This window comes from Gossypium hirsutum, chromosome D10 (genome assembly GCF_007990345.1).
Source record: "Gossypium hirsutum isolate 1008001.06 chromosome D10, Gossypium_hirsutum_v2.1, whole genome shotgun sequence".
NCBI classification, from domain to species: Eukaryota; Viridiplantae; Streptophyta; class Magnoliopsida; order Malvales; family Malvaceae; genus Gossypium; species Gossypium hirsutum.
This window is the reverse complement of record NC_053446.1, coordinates 1,299,705-1,318,449: the sequence shown is the minus strand read 5'-3', so window position 1 is coordinate 1,318,449 and position 18,745 is coordinate 1,299,705. Positions and strand designations below refer to the sequence as shown.

Here is an 18,745-nt window from a genome sequence, read left to right as displayed (position 1 = left end):
GCTTTCTGCACAACTATCTCCTTCGACGAATACGGAACGAGAATACATGTTGCAAGTTCCGTATTCTAATGCAGTGGGTAGCTTGATGTATGCAATGGTGTGTACAAGACCCGACATTTCACAGGCAGTTAGTATAGTGAGCAGGTATATGCATAATCCTGGAAAAGGACATTGGCAAGCTGTGAAATGGATTCTACGGTATATTCAGAAGACCCTGGATGTTGGATTACTGTTCAAGCAGGATAATACACTTGGTAAAGGTGTTATTGGGTACGTTAATTCTGACTATGCCGGTGATTTGGACAAGCGAAGATCAACCACCGGTTATGTGTTTACACTTGCTGGAGGACCAATAAGTTGGAAGTCTACACTACAGTCTATAGTTGCATTGTCAACCACAGAAGCCGAGTACATGGCTGTAACAGAGGCTGTAAAGGAGGCTGTTTGGTTACAAGGTATGGCTAAAACCTTGGGGTTGGTTCAGGAGCATATTAATGTGTATTGTGATAGTCAAAGTGCTATTCATTTAGCAAAGAATCAAGTCTATCATGCACGTACAAAACATATCGACGTACGATTCCATTTTGTGCGGGAAATTATTGAAGAGGGGAAAATTTGTCTTCAGAAGATCAAGACTGCAGATAATCCCGCAGATATGATGACCAAGGTGGTAACAGCAACCAAGTTCGAACATTGTTTGAACTTGATTAATATCCTGCAAGTTTAACAGTTGAAGAAGGCACTATCAAGTATTGTTGTCAAAAACAGAAAGAATTGTGTGAAGATAAGATTATCGTAATCAAATCTTCAAGGTGGAGATTATTGGAACCCACCATTGTTTGAAAAGTCAAATGGGGTGGGCACCGAAAGTAGAAAGTAATATTGGTTGGCAAGTTGGGTTAAAAGTTGGCATGGGATAATTGCAATTTTGGTCCCTAATTGTATAGGGACATTGCAAGTTGATCCTTGAACCTCAACTATAAATAGGCCTAACCATTGCTTACTTTCTTCATCCCATAATTGCCATTCTCTACTTAAGGCATTATTCTCTCTCTCTATTTGTAAATTTCACTTGTAATTTTTGGAGTGAAATATATTTGGTAGTGCCCGAGGACGTAGGCAAAATTTGCTGAACCTCGTTAAAATTCTGGTGTTCTTTATTATTTGTTTTGCATATTTTGTGAATGTGATTGTAGTGATTTATTGTGCTATTAAATTACGATAGAGGGATATTCTGGCTAGGAAAGACTTGGTATTTAAGTGATCTTCGTGATCTACCTCTCTTTCCTGGGAATTGAACTTAGTGTGATTTTTCAGTACAATAATTTTACTCTTTCACACGCTTCCGCGCAACACTTTTAGTAGAATAAACTTTTCCAATTGTTAGAATATTTTCAAATATTGTGGAAATTACTAACAGCAACAAGTTTATGGAAACTGTGGAGATTTGCATAATCTTTGTTCTAATTAAAGTTATCTCCTTTCGATCATAAGACAAGAGAGATCAACCATGTAAATCTGGGTTCTTGTCTTGAAATTATGATATGGGTGATTTTTCTTCCATTGCAGAAGCTTCTTTGATCCTTACTATGAAAATTTTTGGTTAAATTTTACTATTAGTCCTTGACCATATTGTCATAATGTTATGCCATGTCATTTTTATTATTTCCACATATTACTCATTAAAAACCTTGTTATAATGTATTAACAACAAGGGGTGAAGCTAGGAATTTTTTTAGGGGGCTAGAATTATATTTTAATTTTTAATAGGCTATATCTTTATATTTTTTTAAAGCTTAAATTAAATTTTTATCATTTTTAAGGGGGTAAAGTACAATTTTACCTTTACTAATTTAAAATTTTAAAATTTTAAAATTTTTTAAAAGGCATATATAGACAATTTTTCTTTTTAAGGGAGGGTTGGGGCTTGCCAGTCATCCTAGATACGCCACTATTAACAACCATAATTTGGGTTCAGATTGAAATTTCAAAGTTTTAAAAGTATAGGACCAATTGGAGAAAATGAATCAAATCTACAACTGTACACATAGTACAAAATTAGTAATTGAATTTAACAAAATGTATTTAACTGCTATAATTTGGGATAGAAATAAAATTTCAAAATTCAAAAAATAGAAACTAAAATTAATTAATTTGAACCATATAAATACTAAAATTAATTAAATTAAAGTATAAGTATCACATCTATAATTTTTACATTTTTAGTCTTCAAGGCTTAAATTATTTAGTAATAAAAAAATCCCTCTTATTACTCCTGTTTAATGCGCAACTTTTTTACTGTTATACCTACACGTATTATCTATCATCTATTGTTACACTTATTAATCTAATCTTCCTTTTCATTGTCTTTTGTTACAGAAATGAGAAAATGAGGATACAAAACATGTTAGAATTGTAGTAAACAAACAATGTTGACGACGACAAGTTTATAAGGCTTGGTCTTCGGGTACTGTTTGTTATTTGTCAGTAATTGATGGCAATCAAGCTGTGGAAAAATACATTGGTGGAATTTAAATACATTTAGAAAGGACGTGATATGAACGTGTCTCATTTTTCTTGGTTACCTTTGCCTTGATTTTATTTCTAGGTGTTTACCATTCTTCCAAAGTCAAGTTAATTTGGTTTTCTTTTTTTTTTTTTTCCAATAAAACTTAAATGTCAACTATTCATTATTGTATCCATTATCAAATAATATTTTATATTTTATAATTTAGATTAGTCGATTTCAGTGTATGTTTCAAAAAATAAATAACACATGTAACTTTTTAAAATTTTATTTTTAGTACAATATGTTTGTGATTGCAATATAAGTAAGGGTGAGCATTCGATCGAATGGAGTGAACAAATTTCGAGTTAATTGAGCTAATGGATCCTATTTTATCATCTTAACTTGATTTGATTTTTTTTTAAATTGAGTCGGGTGAAATGAAATTCAAGTCGAGTCAAGTGAAATTGTTCGAGTTAAATTAAATAATTAATCATGTCAAATTAAAATATTATTACAGTATAATTAATTTGATCTTTGAGCACATAAATTTAAAACTATATATATATTTGAAAACTTTTTCAAAGCAAAATAAGGAAAAAGAAGAAGATATTTTACTATGATAAACTTGAATAATTAATTAACTTATTTAAGTCCCTGCAACTATTATTTTAGAAATTTGTATTTTAAAATTTTAACTTTCTTTATATATTATTTAATTTTTTCTTTACTAAATCTTTTATAATTCTTTAAAAAAATATAAATTTTGAAATTTTTATAAACATATTTTGAATTTTTATTTTTGTAATTTTTGTTAAGAGAGAGACCAATTTGCTCATTTTTAAAATTGACTGGGACTAAAGGGGTATTTATACCAAAATGTTATTCAAATTATAAAATTCAACTTGACTTGAACTCGAAAATAGAATTACTCGTCCGAGTTGACTCGAGAAAATTGAATAACTCGATTTGATTAACATGAAATTTGAAAATTTTCAATTTTTTCAAATCGAACCGAATTTTACTCATCCCTGATATAAGTTTGCAGGCAGATTGAAAGAAGAAAGGGTAGCTAAATTTTGTATATTTTTGGGAGTATAATTTGATGCTGAACTTTCTTTACTAATTAAGGTGCTTCGAACTCATTAAAAATAATATTCATAAATTGATTAGTTATCAGCTTTATTCAAATATATAATCTTAAAATTAAAATAGTGATCAAATCAGCGAGGTGAAAAATTTTAATAAAAAAAATCATCATTTGAAATGTGTTTGATTGATTCTGCAATGATATGCCCACAAAAGATGTTGGTATAATTGCACAAGAAAGCTTCACCGTATCGGTTGCCAACATGACAAATAGAGATGAGTTGATTAGTCTGAGTAGCAGAATTTCTTGCATGTAAATGCATTTAAGCACCTCAAAAATTACACTCGACGGAATAAGGAACTTATCTATTAGCTCTATTCAGATAAGAGTTTCCATACCTAAAATTGTAGCTTAGTATATAATATATAAATGTAGGGAAAAAAAAGGAAAAAAGCATATGATTTCATTTTTGAACTCAACAAGCTTTTGATCGGAAGTTCCTGATAGCCTTTTAACTGCAGTTGTTTACCATCCGCTAGTGTGCCCCGAAAGAATCCATTTATTTATACCTAACATTACAAACTTGATTCTCACATATCAATTCTTCCCTCTACCAAGTCAAGTAATTGAATTTCTCTGTACTCTGTATCTGAAATTAATAAAAGAAGAAAGAAAGTGACCAATATAACAATACAAAACAAATTTGTAATGCTTGCCATTGCATACCTTGATTGTTTCTCCTCTTCCAGATTAAGAAACCTGAGATAGAAACCACAGCTACCCCAAAAATCACTGATAAACTTGCAACAAGTACTGGAGTCCTTTTTGATTTGTTTGGTTCCTCTTCTAATTAAATAAGGGCAGAATCAGATTTTCTCGATTCAACAAGAGTGATAGACTAATATAGTGCCTCCAAATTGAAACTGTGCTAACAGGTGGTTGGAAGAAGTGACAGTGGAAGGAAAATTGTCGTACCTTCTTTTTGCCGATCGCCCGAGGGTGACGGGGGTGGTGGAAACTCAGCTCCGGCTTCAACAAAGGGATATGTTTCAAACCTCAAGTTACAGCTAGGACTAAGAACCCGGCATCCCCTCTGCTTAAGGCAACACCGCCGAATCCCGTCAGTTGCCGCCTTATCAAGACAATGATTGCAGTCTCCCTCAGACAAATCAGGAGTGCACTGCACTAGAGCGTATAACCTTTCCGAAGCCCTGAGCGACGAGTTACCTGCTGCGTATTTAAGAAGAGCACCCCCTGCTGCTGCTTTATTACGCAGGTCACTCAACAACTCTCCGAGTCTGAGCTGAAAGTACTCATCAGCCGTAGATCCTGTATTATATAGACAGGTTTGAGGATTAATTTCCAACTTCTCGGAGAGGTTTGTGTTCGAGTACCGTAACGTGCAATCCGCAGACCATCCGATGGCTTCTTTGTTGTTAGGACAATCCAGCTTGACCCTTGATATAGTTTCACTTAAACAACCAGTGCAAACATCTAGCTTAACATCTGCTCTGCAAAGTGCCATGGCGCTGACTTCGCCGACTTTCTTGCTGTAAAATCCATAATTCGATTTTGTAATAGAGGTGATCTGTTTGAAGATGGTATTGAGGTCACGCTCGTAAGCACTATTGGCGGTGTAGTTTCCGATGTTGTTTGCACAAGAATGCAGGAAATAAGGGTCAAAGGAAATGGCAAAAGTAGCGAGGAATGTAAATGTTAAACCTGAAAACAAGAAGTGAAACAGTACTGTTCTTGAAATTTCTGTTGCCATTTTCTCTAGGGAATTCACTTACAAATTAAACGTTTAATTGTTGAAGGTGGCTGTATTTTGTTGACTGGTTCTAACAATACGAAGATGATAAAGCAGTTTTGTTGTGTAAATTGGTCTACAAGGAGAGCTGGGTCCGCAATGAATCGATGGAACGGAAGTAAATGATAAATAATTATTCAATGTGGCAGTTAGTTACATGACCATGTTCGGGTCAATGAAAGCACTCCATTGACTTGGTTACCAATAAATGACATGTATTCAATGACTGTAATAAGCAAGCCTGCACGTAGTCTAATTTTAAAAATTTTAGATTATTTCAATTAGAATTAATTAGGATTTTGAATTATTTAGGGTTGAGGTATTAGCCTTTTAAATTTGTCATTATAAATTTGGATCGAGTTTTGATCTTTTTAGACTTTAGTAATTTTAAATGATTTGTTTGAGTCATTTTAAGTTTAAATCTATTCCATGTGTCAATTCAAGTTCAAAATAATTAGACTTGAATTGTTAACTTTTTTTTTTAATAATAATTAGATATTTTCGTATAAACAACTAGAGCAAACATCTAGCTTAACATCTGCTCTGCAAAGTGCCATGGCGTTGACTTCGCCGACCTTGTTGCTGTAAAACCCATAATTGGATTTTGTTATAGAGGTGATCTCCTTGAAGATGCTATCCAGGTCAAGCTCGTAGGCACTATTGGCGGTGTAGTTGCCGATGATGTTCGCCCAATAACGCTGGAAATAAGGGTCGAAGGAAATGGTGAGAATAACGAGGTATGTAAATGTTAAACCAGAAAAAACGAAGTGAAACAATATTGTTCTTGAAATTTCCGTTGCCTGTTTCTTTAAGGAATTCACTTACAAATTAAAAGTTCAATTGTCGAAGGTGGCTGTATTTTGTTGACCCGTTCTCACAAGATGAAGATGATAAAGCAGCTTATGTTCGAGGAAGCTACACAAGTCAGTCAATTCTTTGTCAATATGACTAAAAACATTAAATTACGCATGTTGAACTATTCTTGCTGTATTTTGTTTAGGGCCTCCCAATGAATGGATGGGGCAGAAGTGAACAAAAAATAATATTCAATGTGGCAGTTGGCTACATGACCATGTTAGGGACAGTGAAAGCATTCCATTGACTTGGTTACTGATATTACTAAATGTAATAATTTAAATTAATCTAAACTGAGCATATGAGAAACTTGCACAAAGTAGCGACACTTTGCACAAGGTAACACGTATCCAAACTCTTAATTTCTAGATGCAAGACTAGTCTTTGGAAGTTAATTGGATCCTTTTATTGGAGTTGAATTCCAGATCAAGTGTAAACTAATGAAATAAATTATTGCAACTCCTTCATCATTACAAGAGTATAAAAATTACACTCTTCCCTGCTATATGTTTGTTTCCTTGTGCAAATCGCAAAGAGTAGCTAAATTATATATGCTTTAGAAAGTATAAATCCATATAATTTTCAACTTTCTTAGGTGCTTCGATACATTAAAAAATTTGAGTAAAAAATTAATATTCTTAAATTGATTTATCACCAACTTCATACTCAATTTGAAATTCATATATATGTATATCTAGTTTCATCTTCAAGTTCTTAAAAATCATGGCTTTAGTATTCATAGTTGTTAATTCAGACTGGAAAATAAAAATGAAAGGTTTTTGATAAACTAGTATTGTTAGTACAACAATCAAATTAGCGAGGTGAGAAATTTGAAATTGTGACCTCATTAACCGAAAAGATTCCATCATCTGAAATAGGTTCAGTTGGCTTTGCAATTGCACGCCCAACGAAAAATGCTGGTTCAGATGGACAAAGAAGTGTTATGGTACTATCACTTGCCAACATGAAAATCACAGATGACATGGTTAGTCTGTCTGCCGGGTCTTCTTGCACACATAATAGCCCAATATGAATGCATTTAAGCACCTCAGAAGCCACACATGAAGGAACAAGGACCTGATCTATTAGCTCCATTCCTTCGCCCTTGGACCATAATTTCCATGCCTACAATTGTAGCTTAAAATTATTAGTAGAATAGTTAAAACATTTAATCTATAGTTTGAGAACAAAATGTTTAAAAGGTGGCAACGACAGCAGCAAAGTTTAAGAATCCATGCAAAACCTACGTTGCATGCATGAAACCAGAAACTCGGCTGAAGCATGTTAAAATCCATTGTGCAATTCGACAAGCCTTGTTTGTTTAGTTGACTTTTGTTAGTCTATGGTGTAATCATTATTTGCTTTGATCAGCTAAGGTTAAAATGTGTGCTTAGCTGATTTAGTAGTCAAATTAGGTTGTCATTTTGTTGATGTAAACCTTTAGTTACTTGCACAAGCAAGCTTTGTTTTCTTTCTATGTAGTTTTTGTTCTATTTATGTATGTAACCATGCACTTATTCGGGTAATGAGAAAAACACTTTGCTCATTCATCTTTTTGCTTGTTCTTGCTCCTGTTTTAATCTTTCAAACATCTAAAACATTCATCTAAGTTGTTTTTAAACTTTGTTTGCTAAGTTAGAAACCAACAAATGGTATCGAGAGCCGGTTGTCTTTGAGGGCCTCTTGTTGTGTGCTGTGTGTTTGAAAGAAAAGAAGCAGGAACTATCTTTGTTGCTCAGAGTTTTGGAAGCTGCGTGAAGATGAGCTTCTCACCACCACCTCCACCCGTGTTTGCTGGTGAAAGCTACAATATATGGGCTGTCAAAATGAAAACATATCTACAGGCACATGACCTGTGGAATGTTGTCCAAAATGACACAGAACCACCACCCTTAAGAGCTAATCCCACGATAGCTCAGATAAGGCAGTATAATGAAGACTGTGCAAAGAAGTACAAGGCCATGTCATACCTTCAAAGTGGAGTTTTAGATGCTATCTTCACAAGGATAATGGCCTGCGACACACCAAAGGAGGCCTGGGACAAACTCAAGGAAGAGTTTCAAGGCTCAGACAAAACCAGGCAGTAACAACTCATCAACTTGAGAAGGGACTTTGAGAATCTAAGAATGAAAGACTCAGAAACCATCAAGCAGTATGCTGACAGAATTATGTCTACTGTCAACAACATAAGACTGCTTGGAGATGACTTTAGTGATCAGAGGGTAGTGGAGAAAGTCATAACAACCTTGCCAGAGAAGTATGAATCCAAGATTTCTTCCCTGGAGGATTCGAGGGACTTATCTGCCATTCCCTTGACAGAACTGATAAATGCTCTCTATGCTCAAGAGCAAAGAAGAGCAAACAGAATGGAGGAGTATTCTGAGGGAGCTTTTTAAGCTAGGAGTAGAGAGAGCTCAAGCTTCAGCTCGAATCACAAAGGCAAGAAGCCTTGGTCAGAAAAGAAAGAAAGAGGAAAGAAGGAAGCTGCCAAGAAGAAGTTTCCACCCTGTGTTCATTGCAAAAGAACAACTCACCTTGAGAAATATTGCTGGTACAGGCCTGACATTCAGTGTAGAGGCTGCAAATAGCTTGGTCACATTGAGAAAGTGTGTAAGAACAAACCAAAAGCTCAGTCACAGAATCATAATCAAGCTCAAGTAGCTGAAGACATCGAGGCACAGGAAGAACATGTCTTCACAGCCTCCTGCTTTGCAAGCTCGAGCAAAGTCAGCAAAATTTGGCTGATCGAAAGTGGATGCACTCATCATATGGCCTCAGAGGAAAGCATTTCAAGGAGCTTGACACCTCATTTGAATCCAATGTCAGAATTGGAAATGGTGAGCTTCTCAAGGCTAAAGGCAAAGGCAAAGCAGTGATTTGCACCAAGTCAGGTATTAAAACCATTTCAGAAGTTCTTTATGTACCTGACATTGACCAAAATTTGTTAAGTGTTGGTCAGCTACTGGAGAAAGGGTACTCTCTCCTGTTTGAAGGCAAAATCTGTACAATCAAAGATGCTACTGACCAGGTGTTGGCAAAAGTAGCTATGCAAGATAGAACCTTCAATGTGGATGTAAATCAGTTGCAAGCAAGAGCATATGCAGCTCAGACTGATGAGGCAAGTTTGTGGCACAAAAGAATGGGGCATGTGAACTACAACTCACTCGGGCAAATGCAAAAACTGAATTTGGTTGAAGATATGGCTAAGTTCGAGCCAAACAAAGAGGTGTGTGAAGTCTGTCAGCTTGACAAGCAAACCAGACTGCCCTTTCCAGTCAACAAGGCATGGAGAGCCCAAGAGAAACTTCAGTTGGTTCACACTGACATCTGTGGACCTATGAAGACCAGCTCACTAAATGGCTGCAAGTATTTTGCCTTGTTCATTAATGACTGCACCAGGTTTTGTTGGGTAACCTTCTTGAAACAAAAGTCAGATGTCACTGACTTCTTTTGCAAGTTCAAGGCTTTGGCTGAAAACCAAGCCAACAGCAAACTCAAGAGCCTAAGGTCAGACAATGGAGCCGAGTATGTGTCTCAGAGGTTCCAGAAGATTTGTGATGATGCTGGCATCCTACACCAACTGACCACTGTCTACACACCACAGCAAAATGGTGTTTGTGAGAGGAGAAACAGGACTGTTCTTGATATGGCCAGATGCCTACTGTTTGAGGCCAAAATGCCAAACAACTTCTGGGCTGAGGCAGTAAACACATCTGTCTACTTACTAAATAGACTACCAACTAAAGCAGTCAAAGGTAAAACACCCTTTGAGGTCTGGTTCGGGCAGAAACCAATCGTGTCACACTTGAAAGTGTTTGGATGCTTATGCTATGCACTTGTGCCAGCAGAGAAGAGAACCAAGCTGGAAAGAAAGTCTGTGCCAGGGGTATTTGTAGGCTACAGCAGTGTGAAGAAGGGTTATAGGATCTTTGATCCATCAACAAAAAAGGTTATTGTAAGCAGAGATGTCAAGTTCAATGAAGGAAGCTGTTGGAAGTGGAATGGGACAGATGCAAGCTTAGCTGAAGAAGACTTGCAGGACCTTGATCACCAACATGCTGAAGTTGAAAATGAAGCTATGGATGATTTTGATGATATGCCTGTTAGGGGCACCAGAACATTGGCAGACATCTATGAAAGATGTGCTGTGACCATGGTTGAGCCATCCTGCTATGCTGAAGCCTCGAAAGAGAAATGCTGGCAAGAGGCTATGGAAGCTGAACTAAGGATGATCCAAAAGAATGAAACCTGGGAGCTGGTTGATAGACCAGAAGGTAGGAAGATCATTGGAGTTAAATGGGTGTTCAGGATCAAAAATAATGCAGATGGATCACTGAACAGACACAAAGCTAGATTAGTTGTGAAAGGGTATAGCCAACAGCAGGGAGTCGATTTCTTTGAAACCTTTGCTCCTGTTGCAAGGCTGGACACTATAAGAATGTTGTTTGCCTTAGCAGCCCAGAAACAGTGGCAGGTGCATCAACTGGATGTCAAATTAGCCTTTTTAAATGGATTTCTCATGGAGGAAATCTTCATAGATCAACCTGAAGGCTTTGAAGTTCAAGGAGAAGAAGAGAAGGTCTACAAGCTCAAAAAGGCCCTGTATGGTCTCAAGCAAGCTCCAAGGGCCTGGTACGATCGAATGGATACCTACCTGACAAGGCTCGGGTTCATAAAGAGCACCAGTGAGCCTACTCTCTATGTTAAGAAGGAAGGTAATGAAACTTTGCTAATTGTTTCATTGTATGTTGATGATTTACTGGTCACTGGCTGCAAAAGGGAGGAAATTGAAACCTTTAAGAAGCAAATGCAAACTGTGTTTGAGATTACTGACCTTGGATTAATGACATACTTCCTTGGCATGGAAGTGAAACTGTAACACCCCGTACTCGAGACCGTTGCCGGAGTCGGACACGAGGGGTTCACAGACTAAATTCGCTTAATATTGCAGTCCATTTTAAAATTTTTCCAGGCAGTTGGCTAACTGCGTCACTGTTACCTTAAAAATCATATCTTGAGTTTCACAACTCGAAAATCAGTTTCATGATTTTTCCCTGAAACTAGACTCATATGCCCATCTACATATTTTTTTATAGAATTTTTGGTCGGGCCAATTAATACAGTTTATTAGTCAAAGTCTCCCATGTTACAGGGATCGACTACACTGACCTATGCGCATTACGACTTGGATATCTCCCTCCGCAGAGCTTCAATACTGATGCCGGTTGTTTCTATAGAAACTAGACTCAGATAGGAATCTATACATATATGGCATGACTCCTAATTATCTCTGGTTAATTTGTAATGAATTTCCAAAATAGGAACAGGGAGTCCAGAAACCGTTCTGGCCCTGTCTCACGAGAACCTAAATATCTCTTAACATACTGTCCATATGATCGTTTTGTTACTTTCCTATGAAAATAGATTCATTAAGGTTCGTTTACATAATTTATTCATTATTTAATTCCAATCCTACTATTTTTAGTGATTTTCCAAATCTACATCACTGCTGCTGCCAGCATCTGCCTTTAAGGTAGACTTTACCTACTTCATAGTTTACATGATTCAACTAGCCATTTTAGCGTAAATAGCACAAATTATGATAGTGATTAACCATTCCATACCAAATGATTATAACATTATGCTCAAACATATATAAGCCATTTTCGCATGGCTATATACATTAACCAAAATATTCCTCCGCCGCTAGTCTATTTTATACATGCCATAAGATAATCCAAAACATAGCAGTACCAAACAGTGGATAGTGATAGTGTGACTAGTTGCTGACGATCCCCGAGCCTATAGCTTCGCAATGAGATCTATAAAACAGAGGAAACAGAGTAAACGGAGTAAGCATTACAATGCTTAGTAAGTTTTAAGCAGTGTCAACAGATAACAATCAAATTATAACATAGTTGTTCGTATTTTTATTTCACTCTTCCTTCGGGCATACCATCCCTTTACCGAATACGCACATCTCATCATATACAATAGGCAGATAAACTTTCACATAAAAGTGAGCTCATGTGACATAGATATATCGTATGATTTCACATCACCCCTCACACTGATCCGATGTCACATAATCATAGGAATAGTCTCATAGATTGCTCTCGTATGCATCACATAACTACCTTATGATTTAGTGCAAATCAAGCTCACATATAAACTTGGAGTACATACCTGTTTAACCTTTCGCATTGAATATATTTATAAGCAATTCTTATTACGAAGTCTTACCCGGACATAATCTCCACACGAAGTTATCGGGTCTTACCCGGACAAAATCCCCACACGTAGTCATCGGGTCTTTAGAGCTCGGTTATAGTACGAGCACGAAGCTTACGGACATTAATCAGTGATAATATTCTCGCATAAAGCCTGCGGGGTTTTAACCCGGATATAGTACTGACACAAATGCCCTTCGGGACTTATCACATTTATACACTTTCACATCCATCACGTTGGCCACTCGGCCCTGTCACATATATACACTTTCACATTCATCACATCGGCCATTAGGCCTTATCACATATATACACTTTCACATTCATCACATCGGCCATTAGGCCCTATTACATATATATACACTTTCACATTCATCACATCGGCCATTAGGCCTTATCTCATATATACACTTTCACATTCATCACATCGGCCATTAGGCCTTATCACGTATATACACTTTCACATTCATCACATCGGCCATTAGGCCTTATCACATATATATATATACACTTTCACATTCATCACATCGGCCATTAGGCCCTATCACATATATATACACTTTCACATTCATCACATCGGCCATTAGGCCTTATCACATATATATATACACTTTCACATTCATCACATCGGCCATTAGGCCTTACTATCATTTCATATTCGAATACTCATAAACTTACAATACCACGATTTAGAATTCAAGTATGGGTTTAATCAATAGATTATGAGCAACTAAAACAAGTTTATCAAGGTTCACAACATAATCTCAAATTCAGCACAAGCTGTTTTTCCTGAGCAATAGTCACTAAATTATTTATAACTGGAGCTAAAAAACTCCAAATCACTTTCCATTAATTTTTCCTGAATATAGACTCGTATATCTTCCATCCATAAAATTTCCAGAATTTTAGGTTTGGCCAATCAATACCAGATTTTTCTTAAAGTTTCCCCTGTTTCACTGTTTGACTAATCTGACCACTCTTCACTACGAATCAAATTTCTCATTTTACAGAATTCAAAATGTGTTGTATTTGATTTCATTTGAAACTAGACTCATTAAGGAGTCTAAGAATATAAATTTTATATTATAACCATTTTTGTACAATTTATAATGATTTTCTAAAAACAGAAAAGAGGATTACAGTGTCATTCTGCGCTGTCTCACACAACTTTAAGTATCTCATTATCGGAAATTCCTTTGCTTACACGGTTTCTTTTATAAGAAACTAGACTCATTAAGCTTTAATTTCATGTCTCATTCAGCCTCTAATTCAAGTCCATGAATTTATGGTGATTTTCTAAAGTCACGTTACTGCTGCTGTCCGAAGCAGACTATTTCAAATTACCCTTAAATTCCCAAGCTCAAACACTTAAGAACTTACCATTTGAGCTTAGAACATATCATGGCCACATCTTATCTTATTAAATCAACTCATCATGTCCTATTATAATTGAATTTACTCAACGTTTAAACACTTAAAACTTACCTCGGATGTTGTCGAACGATTCCGATGGCTATTCGACCACTTTTTCCTTCCCTTTATCGGATTTAGTTCCCCTTTGCTCTTGAGCTTAATTAAACAAATAAATTGATTTAATCATTTGAGCATCGAAAAGAGGAACACAAGGCACTTAGCCCATATTTATACATTAGACATTAAAGTCACATACATGTGAAATCATGCATCAACTCAACATATTAGCCAATATTCATCTTAGCCGGATTTTCTAAGTCAAGATAAAGCCATCAATATGTTTACCTATGGCCGAACATACACATCAACCTATGTACTCATTCATGTGGTCGAGTATACATATTCCAATATGATTTCATTTCCATTTCGTTTAACACTTAACTTTTACCACATATCAAATAACCCATTTCTTTACTCATGTGGCCAATTATATTCGGTCATGCATACACACATAAAATCAATTTGGAGACTCTATCAATCCAACATACATTCGGCAATAGTCCATAATTCTCTCTCTCGGCCACTCATTTCCCACTTAACAAAGCTTCCATTCGAACTCATTTGTGAGTATCAATTAACTTAAGCTATCTTTTAAACCTTTATTTATCACTTCATGCCAAACCAAAGACCACATTCGGCACTTTCATCCACCATTCTACCAAGCATGTAATATTCAACCACAACCAACTCACAATCGGCCCTAGTTCATAACAAGGTAGCCGAATTCTTTTTATGGTTCAAACACTCATCTATCATCATTCACCTAACTTTAACATGAAACAACAAAACTCACCATTATTAGCTACCATAGTCGAAAACCTTACTCAATCCAAAAATCAAAATTTCATCATGGGTTACAAAAAAAATAACTTGATATCTCACTCAAGATCAATTAAAATTTCAAGAACTAATATGAACACCTTACCTTAATATTGACCTAAGATGACCGATGGCTTCACTCTCTTCTTCCTCCTTTCAATTCGGCCAAGAAGAACCAAAGAACACAACTTGTTTTCATCACCAAATGCTCTTGTTCCCTTTTTTTTTTCTTTAGATTCGGCTAGGAAGAAACATGTATGATGATCTCTTTTTTTTTTCTTTCATCATTTTCCTTTTTCCATTTCTTTATTACTAACTTTTTATTTTGTTATTCCTCCCATGATGCACCAACATAACATGTCTATGACATGTTTTGCCCATCACACCTTGTCCACCCTATTTGTCATGGCCGGCCACTACTAAATGGGGGGGGAATTTACATGCAAGTCCCCCCTTTTTCTTACATGCACTAATAGATCCTTATGCTTTGACCTATCACATTTCAAAATTTTCTCACATAAGTCCTATTTACTAAAATTCACCTACAATTAAACAAAATTCAAATATGAAATTTTCACACATGCATATATACATATAATAAGCATCAAATATGACAGCTAATTATTTTTATGACTCGGTTTAGCGGTCCCGAAACCACTTCCCGACTAGGGTCAATTTTGGGCTGTCACAACTCTCCCCCACTTAAGAAATTTTCGTCCCCGAAAATTTCTACCGATGCATAGTTTAGGATAACGTCCTCTTATTGAATTATATCCATATAAACATTAGCTCATCGATAGCAATTGTAATTCATTACTGATTTCGCATCGATCCATAAAATCATTTTCTTATCCTAAGACAAATACATAAACATTTCTACAAGTATGCACATATATCTCATTTTCTTGATTTCATAAGCAATAATCACTTAATTTAATTCACAAATGCATTTCAAACACATATTAAGCACATATTAACATGTATAATTCACATCATCAACCCACATATTTGTAACCCACATTTTCATTCATGTATAAGCTGTAATCTGACCAAAAGTACACATATACTCAAACTTCCCAATAAATATCCTTAATAACTCCATCATATCTCACTATTCAACTTATTTCATTTCCAAAAGAAAAGTCAACTTTCACGTACCTGAACATTTAGTTCATTTAGCACATTCAATCATAGTTAACGTTACCCGTATACAGTCGAATAGGCATAAAGCCTAATATAATACTCTGGCATGAGATTTATTCTAGCGCATAACTCGTATATCCAAAATTATCAACATTCATCAAAATTTCTTTCAAACTTTCGAATGTCGAACTTAATCAAAATAATTTCTTGAACAAGATTAACAAAATAGTGTCCATTCAGCAATAGCACATATAGCTCTTACAATGCCATATCCTAGATATGGTCTTACATATTCTCACATATCGAGTCGATGCCATGTCCCAGACATGGTCTTACACACTATCTCAAATCAATGCCTTCGTCCCAAACGAGGTCTTACATGAATTCCACTTCACACACTTAGTGCCCACTGACCGATCTCGCACTCATAGTGCTCGGTTAAAGGAATTCGCACACACACAGTGCCTCTAATTATTCACATACATAGTGCTCTTATTCATTCGTTAATACACATTGATATGACTTAACCAAGTCTATAAACATCATGTATGTACACTTTTAAACATATCATCTCATTTAAATTTGAATTCGTATAGTAATGAATACTTAAACTTTGCTCAAATTACCGGCACGAAGCCTACTAGGCACGAAGGCCCGAATACACGTCACCAGCATGATTGCTCTTCGGGACCTAGCCCGGATATAACACCAGCACGAATGCTCTTCGGGGTTTAGCACGGATATATCACTAGCACGAATGCTCTTCGGAACTTAGCCCGGATACATCACTAGCATGAATGCTCTTCGGAACTTAGCCCGGATACATCACTAGCATGAATGCTCTTCGGAACTTAGCCCGGATACATCACTAGCATGAATGCTCTTCGGGACTTAGCCCGGATACATCACTAGCATGAATGCTCTTCGGGACTTAGCCCGGATTTAGTATCTCGCACAAATGCCTTCGGATCTTAGTCCGAATATGGTCACTTAGCACAAAGCCTTCGGGACTTAGCCCGGACATCATTCGAATAACCATGCACATTTAACAATAAATCATGACACATTCGTATTTCATTTTCATTAGCAAAACTCAAACACAAGACACTTATCATTCTTGCAATTTCGGCTCAATAGCCACACACAAAGAGCATGATTTTGATTTGCTTAAAACATGATCTAATCAAATCATAATTTAAGTTCTATTACTCAAGGACTTACCCCTTTCCGCTGTCCGAAATCGACTCGGTAAGGTCGCACCCTTAATATAAATAATTGATAGAAAATATATATATAGTGGGTTCGCACACATAGTGCTTAATAATCAACCACGCACACTTAGTGCCATGTACTTTAAACTCGTACACTTAGTGCCATGCATTTCAAGCCCGCACACTTAGTGCCAATCTCACAACCGTGAACACTTATTGCCCGCACACTTAGTGCCAATCTCACAACCGTGAACACTTATTGCCCGCACACTTAGTGCTGAAAACCAACCACTCTATACGCTTCACTGCCTTTTTACATTCGACAATTTCGTCTCTACATACATATACACATATAGCAATACACATTAGTATATCATTTACATTACTTGAATACGAACACAACATGCTTATCGACCATTCAACTTCCAGTTCCATAGCCACATACAAAAATCACATTTATAGTCATAACACTCTTTCAAAATTGCATCACTTATACCCTTATAATTCAATCCAAATCGAAATTCAAATACGAGTACATGATACGTACCTGATCAACTTAATAATTTAGGCATATCTAAGTGAATTTATATCGCATATTCTCATAGTCAGAAGCTTGCTACAGCTCGATCGGGATCAAGATTCATTGCAATACAGCAAACACATTTTAATAGCCAAAAATCATCACACTATCATTTTATCACTTTATGGCATGTATAAATAGACTCACGCGTGCTACGTTAGTCCTAGAATCGACTAAACCGTAGCTCTGATACCAATAAAATTGTAACACCCCGTACCCGAGACCGTTGCCGGAGTCGGACACGAGGGGTTCACAGACTAAATTCGCTTACTATTGCAGTCCATTTTAAAATTTTTCCAGGCAGTTGACTAACTGCGTCACTGTCACCTTAAAAATCATATCTTGAGTTTCACAACTCGAAAATCAGTTTCGTGATTTTTCCCTGAAACTAGACTCATATGCCCATCTACATATTTTTTTATAGAATTTTTGGTCGGGCCAATTAATACAGTTTATTAGTCAAAATCTCCCATGTTACAGGGATCGACTACACTGACCTATGCGCATTACGACTTGGATATCTCCCTGCACAGAGCTTCAATACTGATGCCGTTTGTTTCTATAGAAACTAGACTCAGAGAGGAATCTATACATATATGGCATGACTCCTAATTATCTCTGGTTAATTTGTAATGAATTTCCAAAATCGGAATAGGGAGTCCAGAAACCGTTCTGGCCCTGTCTCACGAGAACCTGAATATCTCTTAACACTGTCCATATGATCATTTCGTTACTTTCCTATGAAAATAGATTCATTAAGGTTCGTTTACATAATTTATTCATTATTTAATTCCAATCCTACTATTTTTAGTGATTTTCCAAATCTACATCACTGCTGCTGCCAGCATCTGCCTTTAAGGTAGACTTTACCTACTTCATAGTTTACATGATTCAACTAGCCATTTTAGCGTAAATAGCACAAATTATGATAGTGATTAACCATTCCATACCAAATGATTATAACATTATGCTCAAACATATATAAGCCATTTTCGCATGGCTATATACATTAACCAAAATATTCCTCC

General features: G+C 36.1%; 2 protein-coding genes across 8 annotated transcripts in view; both read right to left on the bottom strand.

The window, feature by feature from the left end:
* The window catches only part of LOC107935352 (cysteine-rich receptor-like protein kinase 10), a 94,215-nt gene that overhangs the window by 69,533 nt on the left and 5,937 nt on the right, over window positions 1-18,745 (bottom strand). The window lies entirely within an intron of this gene.
* LOC107935353 (cysteine-rich repeat secretory protein 38) lies at window positions 3,890-5,637 on the bottom strand. Of its 6 annotated transcripts, none has more exons than XM_016867939.2 (3): window positions 4,572-5,637; window positions 4,323-4,439; window positions 3,890-4,165 (listed from the first exon to the last, which is right to left on the bottom strand). In XM_016867939.2, the coding sequence occupies exons 1-3, from the start codon at window positions 5,365-5,367 to the stop codon at window positions 4,122-4,124; spliced, it is 957 nt and encodes a 318-aa protein (XP_016723428.2). In that variant the 5' UTR covers window positions 5,368-5,637; the 3' UTR covers window positions 3,890-4,121. The 6 variants fall into 6 exon arrangements, with proteins under 6 accessions (XP_016723428.2, XP_016723427.2, XP_016723426.2 ...); XM_016867938.2 differs by having other exon boundaries at window positions 4,323-4,442; window positions 4,572-5,631; XM_016867937.2 differs by having other exon boundaries at window positions 3,890-4,245; window positions 4,572-5,630.

Coding starts and splice junctions, on each gene's coding strand:
- LOC107935353 (XM_016867934.2), bottom strand. CDS start 5,367: ATGGCAACAGAAATTTCAAGAACAGTACTGTTTCACTTCTTGTTTTCA. Junction 4,443..4,571: donor GGGCGATCGGCAAAAAGAAG/GTACGACAATTT, acceptor TTATTTAATTAG/AAGAGGAACCAAACAAATCA.